The 17508-nt window shown below is 42.3% G+C and overlaps 1 protein-coding gene across 1 annotated transcript; it reads left to right on the top strand.

The window, feature by feature from the left end:
• The first annotated feature begins 8068 nt into the window (after positions 1-8068).
• On the top strand, positions 8069-15677 carry UPP1 (uridine phosphorylase 1). Its single transcript, XM_065752457.1, has 7 exons — positions 8069-8121; positions 10471-10588; positions 11051-11209; positions 12239-12353; positions 13111-13320; positions 14687-14833; positions 15490-15677. Exons 1-7 carry the CDS (start codon positions 8069-8071, stop codon positions 15627-15629), a joined length of 942 nt encoding a protein of 313 aa, XP_065608529.1. The 3' UTR covers positions 15630-15677.
• The last annotated feature ends 1831 nt before the right edge of the window (positions 15678-17508 follow it).

Below are 17508 nucleotides of genomic sequence, written 5' to 3'. Positions count from 1 at the left end.
ATTTAATCTGTTTGTATTGCAGATTCAGAGCCATGGCAATCTGAATCAGCACCTGCAAGCAATAAATTGAAGCCACAATTTCAGAGTGTAAACAGTAATTAGGCTATTGGGGAAAGGAAGGTATTGTATAGCTTATGATGAAGTCCTCTATTTACATCTTTGTTTGGTTACTTTTATCTTATTTGGTTACATTTATAGTTGAACTCATCCCTGATTGAGTAGTTCAGTTGATTTATAATATGGGTGAACATCACTGTGCTTGATTACAGCAAACTTCAAAGAAAAGCTGCCAGTACATATACCTTGAGAGGAGGGGAGGGGAGGGGAGGGGAGGGGAGGGGAGGGGAGGGGAGGAGGGGAGAGGGGAGGGGAGGAGGGGAGGGGAGGGGAGGGGAGGGGAGGGGAGGAGGGGAGAGGGGAGGGGAGGAGGGGAGTGGAGGGGAGGGGAGGGGAGGAGGGGAGAGGGGAGGGGAGGAGGGGAGAGGGGAGAAGGGAGGGGAGGAGGGGAGAGGGGAGGGGAGGAGGGGGGAGGGGAGGGGAGGAGGGGAGAGGAGAGGGGGGGGAGGGGAGGGGGGGGAGGGGAGGGGAGGGGAGGGGAGGGGAGGAGGGGAGAGGAGAGGGGGTGGAGGGGAGGGGAGGGGAGGGGAGGGGAGGGAGAGGAGAGGGGGGGGAGGGGAGGGAGGGGAGGGGAGGAGGGGAGAGGAGGGGGGGAGGGGAGGGGAGGGGAGGGAAGGGGAGGGGAGGGGAGGGGAGGGGAGGGGAGGGGAGGAGGGGAGAGGAGAGGGGGGGGAGGGGAGGGGAGGGGAGGGGAGGGGAGGGGAGGGGAGGGGAGGGGAGGGGAGGGGAAAGGGAAAGGGCTTAATGCATAGTTACTGGCTAGTTGGCAAAATTTTTCAAAAGTAAAAAGAAGTTTAAGGTACATGAAGCTGTATCTGAGAGGGGGAAATAAAAAATTGCATTAAAAATTGTTCTGCAGATTGTGTTCAGACATGTTGAAACCTTTGATTTTAGTTTTGTAGCAGAGTTTTTAACATAATTTTCTATGCAACAGAACCAGGCGATGTCAGAGCTGGAGCTTACAGTGTTGAAGCCTTACCAGTGGAAAATCACTCCTGTCATTATAGAAGGGCACTAAGGAATAAGCCTGTGTGGAGAAACTATGTATGCAGAACAAGCAAATTGTTAATACCCTTGGGATTTCAGCTATATGTATATGTATATATATATATATATTTGTTTTCTCACAAAATGCAGTAATCACCTTAATGTTACTGTTGGAAAAACAGTAAAAAAAACTTTTCAGTCATACCCTGATATTCTGATTCTAGGAGAAACTTTTTTTTACAAGTATGGTTTTCAGTTAGCTCATTAAAAATGCTTTACTGCTTAAAAATGTAAAAGAAAGGAGAAGCAGGGAGATTAATCAATTAAACTCTAGTGTTAAATTGCTTACTGGCAAGGCAGCCAAACCTCTTTTAAATTCCATCAGTTGAATAAGAATTTCTGTTTCTTTTTAGAAATACACTGAATTCATTTCAATTCTGTTTCTGTAGAAAGCTTTCTGTAAGGTGTTCAGTACACGTTTACTTAATGTTGGAGACAGAGTAATGTAATGAAAGAGTATGGGTATTTAAAAGTATTCACAAATGTATAGATATCCTGCTTATATGGACTTAAAGGTACTTGCTGTATCGAATTGATTCCATAAGGTATGAATTCATTTGTGAATGTTCATGATTCTGGTACTGCTGACCTGAAGATGAGAATTCCAATCATTGTTTTCTATGGTTTGGGCTCCTTTTCATGTTACATCTGTACAAAGTTTCCTAAAGCACTTCTATTGCTTTGCATAGTTTGATGTATAATCCCTCTTCACTAATCTTGAATGATTTTCCTCTATATTGGAGTTCTTGTCTAAAACTATCAATTTTAGGGTTAGTTATATGTTAGGACACTGAGGTGCTGACACAGGCTGCCCAGAAAAACTGTGGGTGCCCCCATCCCCTTAAGTGTTCAATACCAGGTTGGATGGAGCCCTGGGCATCCTGATCTGGTGGGTGGCAGCCTTGTACATGGCAGGGGATTGTAGCTGGATGGTCCTTGAGGTATGTTCCAACCCAGGCCACTCTATGGTTCTGTGATTTTTATTTGTATTTTTTTTAAAGAAATCGTTGGAGGCAGAACAACCAAGATCCTAACTTGGTAACAGCACTGTTCAAGTGCTTTACTGTAGCTGCGTTCTTAGTAGTTTGTATGTTGATGGTTTTCATTTTAAAAGCCATATTCTATTAAAAAAATCTCTTATTTTGCATACCATTAGGTATTGCCCACAGGACATTCCTCAAATTCTCAGAAGTTTCCTTAATGTGCCATTAATGTATACCCAGCTTTCCGTAGTTAAGCCAAGGAGGAGTTTGCTCTGCACTGTCAGCCAACTGAGTCATCGTAGATCAGTTTGAATACCATGAGTTAAAACATTAACAACCCGAAGTGCTGTTAAGAGACTAAGATTTCTTCTTATAAAAGCAGGTGCAAGCCCTAGAATTTGTATTTGCATGTTGAGAATAATGGAAAGCTGCAGCAACAACAAAATGTACAAGTTCTTCAATAAACACAAAATAAAAGTAGTGTAGCAAATCAGAACATTCCAAATGAATCAAAGGTGGAAAAGTTCTCGAGTTCACCTTACTTCACTAATTATGTTATTCTGTTTGTGTCTTGGCTTTATGATTTTTGGTACTGGTATTCTATATCCTAACATCATGTGGTGCATTTGGAGTTAAAGAGTTAATGCTCCAGCTCCGTGGATCATCGATAGTTCCAGGTGTACCTGTCTCAGAAGAGAAGAACTCCATTCCCCAGAGGACTTTGCGATGCTTTGCGTTCTTACGTGTTTATGCTCAGAGGGAAAGATAAAAACTGTCTGCGGTCACGGGACACTCTCTTTCCTTTGGGGATGGACTCAGCAGTGGGTGCTCGCTGCCGTCCGCCTTCAGCGTTAGCGTAAGGCCTTCGGTTTATCGGACACTCTCTCTTGCTCATTTTATTTGATCTATTAGCTTTAATTTCAATTACATTGTATTACATTGTGTTATTTTGTGTTCTGATATCTTATTTAGTAAATTAGCTTTCCTCCTCAGATCGTTGCCGCTGTTTTGTTCCTAGGCCCATCTCCCTTTTCCCTTTTCCCTTTCCCCCTTCCCCTTTCCTGGGGCGTGGGTCCGTGGGTCCCCCGTGCCAATTGTCACGGAACTGGGCTGAACCTGCCCGTAAACCATTGACAGTTTGCTTTACAGTCAACACAGTCATGCAATGGCTAAGTTTTCTAAGTCATCAGCAGTTGTATTTAATAGCAAAAGAAGTTACTAATTTTGGAAGGGCTTTCAGACAGCTGCTGAAGTAGAAAGCTGGGCATTCACTCACAAAAATCTAGCATCACTTGTTTTAAATGCTGGAACATTTACTTAGCTGTATTGTGCTTCATCTCTGAGCTGAATATCTTTAATAAGTGACATAATGCCATTTTGTTCATACTGATTGCCTTGCAAGCCCTAAGATAAAACAAAAGTGCAATTACATTTTATGAATTACATACAAGTATACTGAATATGTGAATACTTTTAATTCCAGATTGAGATTTAAAAATAATTTGGCAGTTTTGAGACTTGAAACTTTCCTTTTACATGCAGCCACTTAACTGTAGGAACATTTAATTGCTATTCTCATTGTAATGAGACTGAATATATACATCATTCTTATTTATTCCATCTTTTTGGACTAGTTTAAATATAAACACATTTATTTTGTGTTGCTGTGAAAAAAGAAAAAACATGATTTGGTTCATTCCTTTTTTAAGCATCTGTAATGTCAGTGAGTTCAGCATATCTGTTTCTTGAAAACTTGTGTCTGCGCTGAACAGATTTCAGTTGTTTGTTCCTATGCTCTCAAAAGGTTGTACTTTAAAAATGAGAAGAACTGATGGATCCCGATGCCTTCAAAAGCAATTTTCCAGGGGATCTCACTAAATAGTTCCCTGAGCAACCTGAAATCTGCTCTCCTTATATCTAGAGCTGAAGTTTTTTGGTGGCAGTTTTTCTCCTCTCTCCAAAGATTTTAAAATCAACTGCTGCGTGGTCACTATGACTAAGACTTCCTACAATTGCTGCTTCATTTGTGAGACCATCTCTGTTTACAAGAAACAAACCTATGTATGTTACTCTGAAAGTAATACCTCCTGTTTATTTCTGTGGAAACTATAACAGACAGCAATAACACTATTTTATAGAGCAAATTCTGAGCTACAAAACACTATTTTTGAACACAGTCTCCACTATTAACTATGCATTTTCACCAGTGATGATCAAGAGCCTGTGTACTGCTCCCACAAAATTCTGCACCAGTGGAAGTGACCCGCTGTTGCCACTGCTGGAACGCACCACCCACTGTCTCTCTGTGTGCTCACATCCACTCTTTGGTCCCCACAAACATTCAGCAAGTGTCAGCGAATGTCAGTGGGTGCTATTTTTTCTGCATGGAGGAATTCGATAGTACACCTTTGCTTCATCTGCACTTCCATGTCAGACACCGTTCTGTCAGACTGTCCCTCTGCTGCTATCTGTCACACAGCAGCAAAATGTAATGGAGTGCTGGCAGGAAAGTTCAACCTCTACTGCCATACCACCAACACCCGTCTCTGATATTGTGGCCAAACATATTAAAATAGGAGGCATTACTTTCAGTGTAGCCCTAACTGGAGGGCACCTCCCAGCTTCTCTTGCTTCTTCCTAGTGTGCACTGGTGTAGAAACATTTCAAATGTGCTTTGACGTGCTCAGCATCTTGTGGAGCAGGTACAAGGATCTCACTACACATCATCCCAAAGCTTATCACTGGCAAGCTTAATTTTATCCTCCCTCTTCAAATCTAGTTTAAAGCCCCAGTAACTTCTGTGCAAAAATCCTTTCCCCCTTCTGAAAAAAGTACATCTAATCTGGTGCCTGCAGGCCTGGTATTGTGTAGATTGTCCTGTGAAGAAGAAAACTCATATTCTGTTGGTTACACAAACAGTGGAGCCATATATTTATCAACTGAGTCTGCCTGTTGAGTACTGTTCCCTTCTACTGAAATGTAGAGGAAAATACTTACTGTGTCTTCATTGCTCTAGATAGTTGCCCTAAGGCCCCAAAATCCCTTTGGATTGCCCTTGGACATCTTGCTATCTTATTTGCTGACATGGAAAACTAATAATGATTGGAGAGCTGTACTAGGCTAGTGAATTTTCTAGTGATGTCTCTTATCCGGGCCCCATGGTGGCAGCAAACTTGCCTGTGTGTCGGGTCTGCTTGGTATATCAGGCCCTCTGTTCCCCTCAGAATGAGGCCGCCTATGACATATCTGTCTCAGGGATAGCAGAGCACAGTTCCACCAGTCCATCTCCTTCTCCAGCTCCCTGATGCCCCTCAGCCTGCCCACTTCCACTTGGAGCTCTGTCCCCAGGTTGGGTAACTCTTCTCCCTGGGTGTGCCTCCCGCTGGTGTCACTAGACACTGACAGACATCTTGGGCTCATCCCACAGCCTAAGACCTGGGCGGCTGTACACTCCCTGGGGAGCACTGTCTGTGTCACTATGTTGGTTCCTGTGGCTGGAGAGGCCACAGGGGATGCAGAAGACTGTGGCTTTCTGTGCCAGGTAGATGTCATGACTGGAGTGCCACGTAAGGAGGTGACAGCCGCTGTTGTCTATGTACTCTCCTAGGGCCTCCCTGGATCCCTGGTCTTTTCTTTTAAATATTACATCATCATCACTGCTTGGTACAATGGCTGGGTGGAGCAGGTTCTGCCCCCAAGGGAATGTTTCAAACTCACACAGTGAACTTTGGATCAGCACTGGTTTTCCATCCAACAGGTAGGTCTGCATCTTCCATGCTCTGCAGCTGTTGGTTGCTGCACTGAATGTAATACCCTCAATGATAAATGCCTTTGCTATGGTCCCACATATCATCTTTAAATAAAAAAATATATATGTTTGATGGGTGCACTATTAAGTGGATAAGGAATTGATTGGAAGGTTGATGCCACAGCATTGCAGTTCTTTGTTTGAGTGGAGGCTGGTGACAAGTGGTGTCCCCTGGGGGTCCATCCTGAGACTGGTGCTCTTCAGTATCTTTATCAGTGTCATAGGAGGATTGAGTGCACCCTTGGCAAATTTGCTGATGACACCAAGCTGAGTGCCGCAATTTACACAGCAGAAGGAAGGAATGCCATCCAGAGGGACTAGAAATAGGCCTGCATGAACCTAATGTGAGACTAGACCAAGTGCAAAGTGTTGTGCTTGGGTTGAGGCAATCCCAGGTGGGAGTACGGATTGGAGCTGGGTGGGCTTTGAGGTCCCTTCCAACCAAAGCCGCTCTGTGATTATGTGATAAATTCTGGTTACTGAAAGGCCTCAGGTCTTGCTGAGACATCAGACGGTGAGCAGAGTGCCAGAAGACAGCGCAGTGCTGGAGCAGCAGAAGTCATCTGTATTCTTTCCCTGACTCCATATCAAAGCACAAAGACACTTACAAGATGCAATTACAGCCAGCGCTGGGTCGTTTCTGCAAGAACAGACTTCAAAGACACACACAGATACCGGTGTTCATACAACCCGACCTCTCTGCGAACCTTGAGACTCCGTCTTCAGGAATCCCGTGAGCCCGCAGCCTCGGGGCAGAGAGCCGAGCCACCGGCGCACACCTCAGAACCGGCGCGCAGGGAGTTAACCGCGCCCGGTGCCGCGCTCCTTCGGGGCGGGGCGGCACAGCCCGTAGCCGCAGCCGGGAGGCGGCGGGGAGTACGCTGCGGGGCACGGCTGTGGCAGTGGCAGAGCTCCGCGCGGTGATCGCTGCCCCGTGGCACCAAGGTGAGGCCGCGGCACACGCGGGCGCGGGTCCTCGTCCCCCCGGGAACGCGGTGCTCCGCTGCGACCGCCCCCATCGCGCCGCCGTACGGATGCCGGGCTGGTTGCTGAGCGCGGTCACCTCGTGTCTCGTGCGGAGGTGAACTGTGTGAAAGAGTTTGTTGTTGTTGTGAATGGCGGAGGTCCGTGATCTTCTATGAGTTTTAAGTTTCCTTTATTCGGTTACTTCCAACACGCACATTTCGGTTTTCGCTCACCCGGTTCTTTTTCGGCTTTTTTCCAAATGCACCTCTTTTGTAATTTGCGTTGCGGAACAGGATGCTTTCTGTTTCGTCGTAGTGCGGTCCCCCGGGCTGTAAGAACCGACTGTCTGTAGTACCTCCGTGCGGTCAGACCCTTTGTAAGGCGGGGGAGGAGGAAGGCTTTGCCACTCGGGGCTTCCTCTATCTGGCCATCCCCAGATAGAGCTAGCTTTGCACGTAGTCACTACTGCAAGTGATAGCAGATGATTCATTCTGCATGTACGGTTCTGTCATCGTATCGGTAGCAGAACCCCAGTGTTACATTCACAGAAAGCGTAGAAAGGAGTATCTCGTTTATGCATTTATTTCGGGTAGGTTAGGGCAATGAATTAGAAAAAAGGATGAGCGACGGACAGGAGTGCTGTTCTTTCCGGGGCTCGTGTTTGGTCGCCTTCACGCTGCGGGTGGCACGTATAAAAGTGCTGTTACGGTTACGAGGAGGAGCTTCGGGAGGAGGAGATGATGAGTAAGAGGTTCCCTAGAACCCGTGTTTCGGGCGTAAGACAGCTGGAGAGGAGCTGCGGGCACCGTCGGAGCCGTCCAAAGAGGAGGTGCGGCAGCGAGAGAGGCACTCAGAGCCTCCAGACGTGCCTCTCTCCGGCACTAAGACAGGTGCTGCTGGAGGACAGGAGCAGTGGTGGGGTGGGGGTTGTCTTAGGAGGGGCCAGGAGGGATGCTCAGCCGCAAAAACGGCGGGTGCTCATTTGGCAGAGCTGTAGCGTGGTGAAATTGTTTTTTTGTTTTAGTACTACTCGTGTCATCTCAGTAGGAGGTTCTGTCAGTGTTAATGATGCTAGCTTTTCTGATGAAACTGTTCTAATGCAATTACAGCAGATTATTTATACATATAATTCTAGGTCCAAGCATACATGGCTCCTGGTGTCTCGAATGAGAAGAAAACGGAAGATGAACTATCTTCAAGGTGAGACTGAGAAATAACTTTTCGTGTCAAAGTTCACTCTTGTCTTCCTTCTCAAACTCTTAAAATTCATTATGCAGCTGTTTAATTTAAGATAAAGTATATTACAGAAATACTTTCTGTAACATCACGTGTCTTCACAGAGGGTTTTTCTGGAAAAGCATTTTCATTTACCATGGCAGTGAATTTTTCAGGCATAGATGATGCTGTGATGGCTTTTAATCGGTTGAGCTGTTGAAATGCTGACTTGGTCACTGCCTGTAGCTAGACCTGCAGCCTGAAGAGATGGAACTAAAATTTCCATCTGTTTGTCTCATCCTTTCAACTCATTCTAGTAAAGCCATATGTGTGTGTTTAGTCTTCAGATATTCATGGTCTCATGACACCCCCCAGAATTATAGGTGCTTTGAGCGGTGTGAGGCAATGTCTGCTCCATTGAGCCCAAGATTTTTATCAGGCAAATTTTGCCTCTACTGTAAATTCAGGGCATTGGCTCTATGTACAGATAGCAGTATGCTTACTTTTACTGCCCATTACCCCAGGGTCCAAGTCTGCAATTTGATTTGGACGGGCAGATAACAAGTACAAGTCAATTACAGTGTTTACTGGCTGTTGGGTGAGGAGCACTGCTGGAGGATACAAGATGAGAAGTGAAATGTAGATACAGCTGAAGGAGGAAGCTGTATTTGGGTTGGGCAGGAAGACGGCAGTGCTGGCATGCACCCCTTGGGTTTCACAGCCTTTCAGTAGAGGCCTCGCCTTTTTCCAGTTTATTTCCTGGAGAGAAGCTTTTATTGCTGGTGTTCTTATAAAGAAGGAAATATATTCTACGTGTCTGAGAATGAACTATAAAGTGATTTCAGGTTATATCCTGTTTATATCTAATAGCCATTTTGATAAGGATCAGCCCAGCCAGCTGGTCTGCTTTATTGGCCCATTAGGTATTGGCAGAGTCCCACGAAACTGCTTGGAGAAGGCAGCCTCGGAATTGTGCATAAGGGAGCCGGCCGTCTCCTGGGCTGTGTACTGTATTGTTCCTCCTGCTTTCACTGAACCACACTACTTTCCTGAGGCAGGGAATGAGCTGGGTGGAAGGAGAACCACTCACTGTGTCAGACCGCTCTTTCAATTACTGAAAGCGTTAGGCAGTGGTGGGCAGAGAAAAAGAGGTGGGGTGGAGTGCATTTGTTGGTTGTAATAGCTGCTGATGAACTGATGGTGACATTAGAGAGGGACTTTCAAGAACAAATGATAGAGCACTGGGTTTTTAACTACTTTCTTTGCTTTTTAAGGTGATCTCAGTATGGGCATGTAGGCAATTTTAGGCTTCTTAAGGTAACAGATCCTGCATAGAACTGGTAGATAAAGATGTAGGACCTACAGGAAAGTACCTCCCTTCTAGAGAGGCATTAGAAGATGGACAGGATAACCAAAAACATCTAAAATAACACAAACACTTATCTTTAGGCTTCAGAGTTTTTCCTGGAATGTCTTTTTTTTTTTTTTGCATAAACTCCTGGGAAACTCTTTCATTTACCTCCTCTGTCTGAATGTGTTGAGCCATGCTGTGACTGCACTGAGCTTTCATTAAGCTGTTAAGTCATTTTCTTTTGTGTGGAAGATTCTTAGTTCTTTATTTCATCTCTCAAAAACTGCTTTGAAGCATTGATCGGTATTTTTGCTTTGGCTTGTTATTATTGTCTCATGTTTCCTACCTGTTTCAGCTGAACGTTAAATATGGAGCACAGAAAGGAGGAAGATGTTTTATGAGTCATCTAGCTTGCTTAGTTCACCACCAGATTTTCCATGAAGGCAGTCCCACATGCTAAATAGTTAAGTTTTCTCTCATTGCTCTGGCATTTCCTGGTATTTAAAAAAAGTTGTCTTTTTTAGGTGTATCACTTCCTTACAAGAAGCAACTTAAGAGGATGTGAATTCTTTTTTACCTTTTCCTCTCCTTCCCTTTTATTGAATATCCCCTGGTTCTGCTCCTATTGCTCTGCTCACCACAAAGCTCCACTCCAGATCACAGCTTTGATATTGTTCGAGGTAAAGGCTGCAGTCCTGTAGATGCTTTTCTCTGCCTGGGCTTTTCTTTAGCACTTGCATTCTCTACAGTGAATAGAATGCTTAGTATTGGGTGTGATTCTTTACAAGATGGAAGAGGGTTATAAAACTTAGGATTTCCCTAACATCATTTGTGTGGAACCAAGATCAGGTAGTGGAGACATGCTTAGGTGTGGTTATTTCCCAACTTCTACTTCCTGACTTTGCAAAATTAGGTTCTGTTTAAGTTTTTATATATATTTCTATACATACTCTATATGTTCCACCATGCTGCTGTCCCAACAGAGAAAATTCTATCAATCTGTGTAACCCTCACCTGGAGAAAATGAAAGAAGACATCCTATACCATTTTGCTCTTGGGACCGGTACCCATGATTTTCCTGCACTGTTTGGAGATGTAAAGGTAAGAGGTTGTGCTTCATTCAGCAAGCCTAAGGCTTTTGCTGCAGAAGGTAAAAGTAAGGCTGTCTAGTTCTAAAGAAGAGTAAACACAACATACTGGCAGTTGAGGGAAGACTGGAAGAGGATAACACTTGCAGGTTTTTGTTACTATCCATATCAGTTAGCTATAATAGTTTCTGACTGTTTCTTTTCATGCAGTAAAAAAAGGAAATGCTGCAGTCTCTACTCGGGTAGAAATCCTTTTTTGGGGCCTTGAAGTCAGAATCTGTATTTTACTAGTTCAGTCAGGATGGTCTTTGAGTGCTGTATTGAATTTTTTGTGGTATACTTAATGGCCTTTTATAATGATTGAGAGAAGAACCACATCTGTGAGTAGCTTTGTGTTAAGGTGCTAGTGTACTCTTGTTTACCTTTGCATGAATCATCCAATCGATTTTGTTTTGTTGCATGCTGTCTGCACCAGTTCGTGTGTGTAGGAGGAAGTCCTTCACGGATGAAAGCTTTTATTGCCTACATAGCTGAAGAACTGGGACTTGGGAGCCCTGGTGGTGACTACCCCAACATCTGTGCAGGAACTGACCGTTATGCCATGTACAAAGTGGGACCAGTTCTGTCAGTCAGCGTAAGTGACCATTAGGAAATAGAACGTAAATATGTCCATCCAGATACTACACATACATCAGATATTGAACACAATTCTGCGATGCTGTTCAAAGTAGAAAATATGAAGCACATTTCTTTTAAACACTTTGATAGAGTCCAGTTTTTACATGTTTTCAGCCATGTTCAGAATATCCCTGTTGGCTAATTATGAGTTTCTTTTTATCTCTTACTTGTAAAATGGCTGGTCCCCAAAACATGGATTCCTTTCTTGCCTTCTTTCCCCTCAGTGTAACCCTGAGGTGTTGCAAAGCCTTATAAGTGTTTGCTGCAGAATCACTGCTGTCTCATCCCTACTTTTTATCCTGAACAGTGGAATCATCATTTGATATATGTGGGACACTGGAAAAAATGCCTGTATTGCATATACCTTCAATGGCATTTTCAAACGTGCTAACATAGTTTACAACAGGCATTCCATGAGACTTGTGCCACCAACTCATACATGCATTTTAACAATTCTCATCTTTAATTTAATTTGTACATGCAGTTACACATTTGAATTGCAATAACATAAGTGTAATATCATTCTCACCCTTTCCCTTGACATCATCATGCAAGGTGAAGTAGACAAAGTGAACTTTGTGACGAAATAAACTGGTTGTGTTTGGAAAATTTTTAGCTTAATTAGTCACTAGCATTTGAGGTTGGTAAAAAGAGGTTTTTTTCCCCATGTTTAAGAAAAAATCTGTGATGAAGTAAACTTATTGTAAACTTAGGAAATGATACTGGTTATACATCCAAGAACAAAAATATTTTATAAGTTAGGATTATTAGAAATACATAACTTCATCCATAGTCCACAGATTCAATGGGAATCCTTCTCTAAATTTACTGTTCAAAAGTTTTTCAGTAGGCCCATAGGTGTTTTGTGAGAGTGAGTTAAATGGCATTTGGAAAAAAGTGTCAAGGAGATAGTGCCTAACTCCTTTCTTAAATATTTTTCACTGTCTGTGTGAATGTCGAACTTGAATTTCTGCTTTCATTTCAGCACGGTATGGGCATTCCTTCTATTTCAATCATGTTGCACGAGCTGATCAAACTGTTGTATCATGCCAAGTGTTCCAACATAACCATTATTCGCATTGGCACCTCGGGTGGAATAGGTATTTCCCCTCTTGATTTCCTTTTTTCTTCAAACCAAAGCATCTCTGTAGGAGAGCAAAGTGTTTCTCCCCAAGTGATTGATGTTTAGAACAGATTTCCACAGTTGTCTAAGTACATTGAATCATATCACAGAATCACAGAGTGGCTTGGGTTGGAAGAGACCTCAAAGCCCACCCACTCCTAACTCAGTGTTGTGGACAGGGCTGCCCCTCACCAGCACAGGCTGCCCAAGGTCCCATCCAACCTGGCCTTGAGCACCTCCAGGGGTGGGGGCACCCACAGCTTCTATGGGTGACCTGTGTCAGTGCTTCACTGCCCTCTGAGTAAATTTCCCTTAACATCTAATCTAAATCTCCCCTCTTTTAGTTTAAAGCCATGACATCTCTTTTATTTCCTGGGTCCTTATGGTCCTTCCATTTCAAAACAATAAATAATTTTACAAGAAAAGGTGGTATCTGCCTCTTCAGATAGATAAAATGCAGTTAAGAGATCTGACAATGGGAAAAGGACATTATTGTGCTGTGTAAAATAGCAAATATAAGAATATATAATGGAAAAGTCAACTTTTTTTTTTCAAATATATTTGTAGTAATAAACTGTCATAGTGAGGCATGCATAAAAAAAATCTCTTCGTGATTGCAGGGGTAAAAATATCACTTTTAAAAGAAACAGGATTGGGTGAAGATGTGTGATTTCATCTTTGGAAACTAAGCATTAGCTGTATTATGAGACTGAATCTGTTTCTTTCCACTGCAGGTCTGGAGCCAGGTTCAGTGGTTATAACCAGGCAGTCGGTCGATGCCACCTTTAAACCTCAGTTTGAACAGGTTGTTCTGGGAAAAACTATAATTCGCAGCACAAATCTAGATGAAGAGCTGGCTAAAGAGCTGTTACAGTGCAGTAAAGAAATCAATCAGTTCAATACTGTCATTGGAAACACTATGTGCACTTTGGATTTCTATGAAGGTAAGGCTGCAACAAGGTAGCAGAAATGTGGATTAACATACAGACATTCAGGTGATTTTCTGGTCTGTTAAATCTGTTAACAGAATCTTTCAAATCTTGTGAGAATGGGTTGAAGACGGCAACTAATGCTGCTTTCTAAAGCAATTACTGGGTATGTGACAAAGGGTGTAATGTGCAGGGGAACACACAGTCTTCATAGTCTTCAAGATGGGTTGGAAGCAGACAGTGTCTGCTTGTGCTTCTCTTCAGACGCCAGTCACAGAGCCAAGCTACACTTAAAAAAAAAAGGAGTCAGGACTGTTTTCAATACAGACAGCAGGAACTGAAAAGAGGCTCAAGGATATGAATTTCAAAATACGCCTCCTGAAAAAAAATAGATATTAAAGTACTGTGTCATTTAATATACTGTATGTAATGTGTGGCCATTTTACTTTGTAGTAAAATGCCTACTTTATGTAGGTGTTAATCTCAAATAGTCTGAATACATTGTTTTTTTCCAAAGAATGGTATTGAACAGAAATGTGGGGGTCATATGGTGCCTTTGGAGATCACCTAGTCTGACACCTCTGACAAAGCAGGTTCCCTATAGGAAGGTGTCCAGGCGGGTTTTGAATCTCTTGAGAAAAGGAGTCTTCACAACCTCTCTATGTGGAATGTTCCAGGACTCTGTCACCCTCAAAGAAAAGAAGTCCTTCCTCACGTTCACATGGAACATTCCATGTTCCAGTTTGTGCCTGCTGTCTCTTGTCCTGTTGCTGGGCATGGCTGAAAAGAGACTGGCTTTGCTTGACTCCTGCCCATTAGATATTTATAAGCATTGATAAGATCCCCTCTCAGCCTTCTCTTCTCCAGGCTGAGCTGCCCCAGCGCTCTCTGCCTTTCCTCTTAAGGGCCATCCTTCACGCCTCTTATCACCCCTCTGCAGGTTGCCTAATTATTAATTATTAAGCAGAAGAGGCTCCCAATCTCTAATCTTTTGAAGCTAGTATCTGGATGGAATTTTCAGGCCTGGTGGCTTTTCTAGACAATAATTAAATACGAGAAAAAGTGCAGCATTTCCATACAGTTTAAAGCAGATGCAGTTTGTTGCAAAATTCTGGTACATGCCCTGTGTGGGGAGAAACCACTTGATATATTTTTCTGTTTATAAGTTTGAAAGTTTAAGCTGGAGAAGACCAGTAAAGTTATTGTGAGTCATACTATAAAAAATGCAAGTAATACATAGAAGCTCTAGCAATAATCGAGAGTCACTTTGTCGTATTTGTCTTTGGGGATGGGGGAAAATGTTAGTAAAATCTAAATGGCTATTCTAGAGATATAATTTGTTCTATGCCTTTATCAGTATTTCTACAAAATGGCTTTGCAGGACAGGGCAGGTTGGATGGTGCAATATGCTTGTATAATGAAGAAGAAAAACTGCAATATCTGAAGGAAGCTTATGATTCCGGTGTCAGAAACATTGAGATGGAATCTTCTGTCTTTGCTGCAATGTGCAATCTCAGTGGTCTCAGAGGTAAACTAACTTGAAGTTGCTTTATTACAGTTACAGAGTGTTTTCTTCAGTGTAGCACAATTCAGGTAAAAACTGAATGGGGTATTGATACATCTTCAGCATAATATACCGTCTTCATGAAAGAGCTCTGGTTGTACAACTGTTACTATGATCGCTTTACTTGAGTCATTTGTATTCAAAATTTATGCAAACATCTCATAGTTCTTGTACACTTTAATTCTGGTCATTTGCTATTCCAGCTCTTGGCAAGCATAAAAGTCATACAAGTACGTAATTATCCTGTAGCGCTGATTTGTTTTCCTCAGCTAGGTTTTGAATTGTGCTGGAAGCAACTGGTTAATTTAATCAACCAGATGGTTCTGAAATGTGTAGTGCTAGAATCACTGTCTACACTTTTATATTGATTTAAAGCGGATTTTATGTAGACTTATGGCTGCAATTCCTAAACCGTTAAAGATTTTTGGCAGCATCATAAATCTTTCCTAATTATAAAATGAGATTTTAATTTTTTTTACACAAGCTAACTAATTTTCAGGAAACTATAGGAAAGAAGAATAAGCAGTTACAGTGTTCTTAGCTTTGTTCAAATGTTTATGGTTTTAGATTGTCTGAGTACCAGAGTGCCATACCTAACTAATAAATGTTTTCACTTCTAGCTGCCGTAGTCTGTGTCACTCTCCTGAATCGGCTTGAAGGGGACCAGATCAGCAGCTCGCATGATATACTTGTGGAGTATCAGCAGAGACCGCAGAAATTAGTGGGATATTTCATTAAGAAAAGTCTTGGGAAAGTATGACATGTCCATCTTTGGTTTTTAGAAGCAGAAGGCTTTTGCACAGTGGAAGTCGTGTGCCTCAGAATAGCTTTAGCATTCCATCTGCATGTGGAAGTTAATCATTGATGTCAGTGTGCTTTGGGAACTGAATGTGCTGAATGTACTTCAGTTAAGATTAGTTTAGTTATTGTTGCTGCGATTTAAGACTCCCTTTTCTGAGTGGAAAGTAGATCTGTTGTGAAGGACAAGCTTGCTGTGACGTATGAAAAAGCTTAATTTATCCCTGCTGCTGAAGAAAAAGTAGGAAGAAAACAGAGTACTTTTTTGAAAAGCACTTGGGAACCACCAAATTAAAATTAACTTAAGAATGCTAGTCCCTTCCTTGTTTTTAAAAATATATAAAGTTATATAAATTATAACCACCCTTGTTGCTTCACTTTGTAAAGAAATCTTAAGACTGAATGCACTTTGTTTTTTCCTTTGACAAATAAACAGTACTATTTTCATATGGTAATGTGTCATTAAATTGGAAAGTGTAAGAATGAATTTCCTCAGCATTAAGGATTTGAAACTGAGCTATTGTATATCTGTACTTCTAGATACTGATCCAGCAAGGTATTCGTATCCCATTTAAACACCATTGGGTCAATACGCAGGGAACACTTTCGTTGTAGAATTTTGCAGTCCCATCCTAGTAGGAGATGAGGCTCAGACCCAGAACAGTTGTCCCTGATCTAGGTAACATTCATTTTATTTTGATGACAGTAGTCTGCAGCATGCTAAGACCATGAGAGTTAGATCTGAGAGGGAATGATGCAGCAGTGGGTGTGTTCACTGAGAAGAGACAAAAACTGGAAGAATTTGATGAATTTATTAAAAATGGAAGGCACGATTCTTGCAGATGGGAAACTGCATACAAAGACTAATGTCCTTACTTTTTATAACTTTTTAACTAGTGGGAATGAATAGTGGAAAAGATTAAAACAGTGGTTTTTCTTTTTAATCCAAACAGTTTAAATACCTTTGATTTATTAATTCTTTTAATTTTAAAAGCACATTTTCTCGTTTTATGTTCAGGATAAGCAATGAAGCTAAGCTTTTCAGGAAATACTTTTTCTTTCCCATCCAAGTTGAGGGAAGGTGTTGGGTGAGAGAGAATCTCCACATTTTGTCTGAACTGTTTCCTTTAAAAAAATAATCTTTGTGTAGTTGAGCCCAGTGCTTGCCTGCACTTTGCAGGAAGTGAGACCCCTGGGAGCTATGTGACAAAGAGCTGCCATGCTTGTAACCTCTTGTTCCCAGAACAGTAGGAAGGAAATAAAAAGCTTAAGAAGCAACATGCTGCACTATAGGCTGAAGTGGTGGTGCCTATGTAGAGTCAGATGGTGGAAAACTACTGGAATACTTCGGCCATGTCCTTTTCCTTCCCTCCATTTGTCAGGGCATCATACTTTTCTTCCTTTTGGAATATTTTTCTTCTTTCTAATAGGTCATATAAAGGATTGTATCATAAAAAAGAAAAAAATATATAGAAATCGAAAGAGACCAAATATGCTGGTTTATTTTTTTTTCTCCCCACTGGTCACTGCAGTACTGGATTCATAATACAAGAGGGTTCTGTATAAAGACATCCTACATGCCAAAAAAAATCTCTTGGCTTCAGAGGAAACTTGCCAGAAGGTTACCCTGATAAGAACAATTGAATTACCCCTTGTGTCTGTATCTGGACAGAAAGATAAAGAAATGAATCAGTTGTGTGCATCCGGCAGTGAAGCTACTTTCCTGTAGGTTTTACTGAGGTCCATAAAGCATTACAAAATACTTAACAGGCTTTTATATGTAAATTAGTTATTTACCACCAGCCATTTACATTCCTGTATCATGTAGAAAATCAACATAT

Source organism: Cyrtonyx montezumae, unplaced genomic scaffold (assembly GCF_038088225.1).
Source record: "Cyrtonyx montezumae isolate F1298 unplaced genomic scaffold, pur_monq_1.0 scaffold_8, whole genome shotgun sequence".
Classification (NCBI taxonomy): Eukaryota; Metazoa; Chordata; class Aves; order Galliformes; family Odontophoridae; genus Cyrtonyx; species Cyrtonyx montezumae.
The sequence above is the reverse complement of the archived record's forward strand: the minus strand, read 5'-3'. Positions and strand labels throughout refer to the sequence as shown.

Coding starts and splice junctions, on each gene's coding strand:
- UPP1 (XM_065752457.1), top strand. CDS start 8,069: ATGGCTCCTGGTGTCTCGAATGAGAAGAAAACGGAAGATGAACTATCT. Junction 11,210..12,238: donor GACCAGTTCTGTCAGTCAGC/GTAAGTGACCAT, acceptor CTTTCATTTCAG/CACGGTATGGGCATTCCTTC. Junction 12,354..13,110: donor TGGCACCTCGGGTGGAATAG/GTATTTCCCCTC, acceptor TTTCCACTGCAG/GTCTGGAGCCAGGTTCAGTG.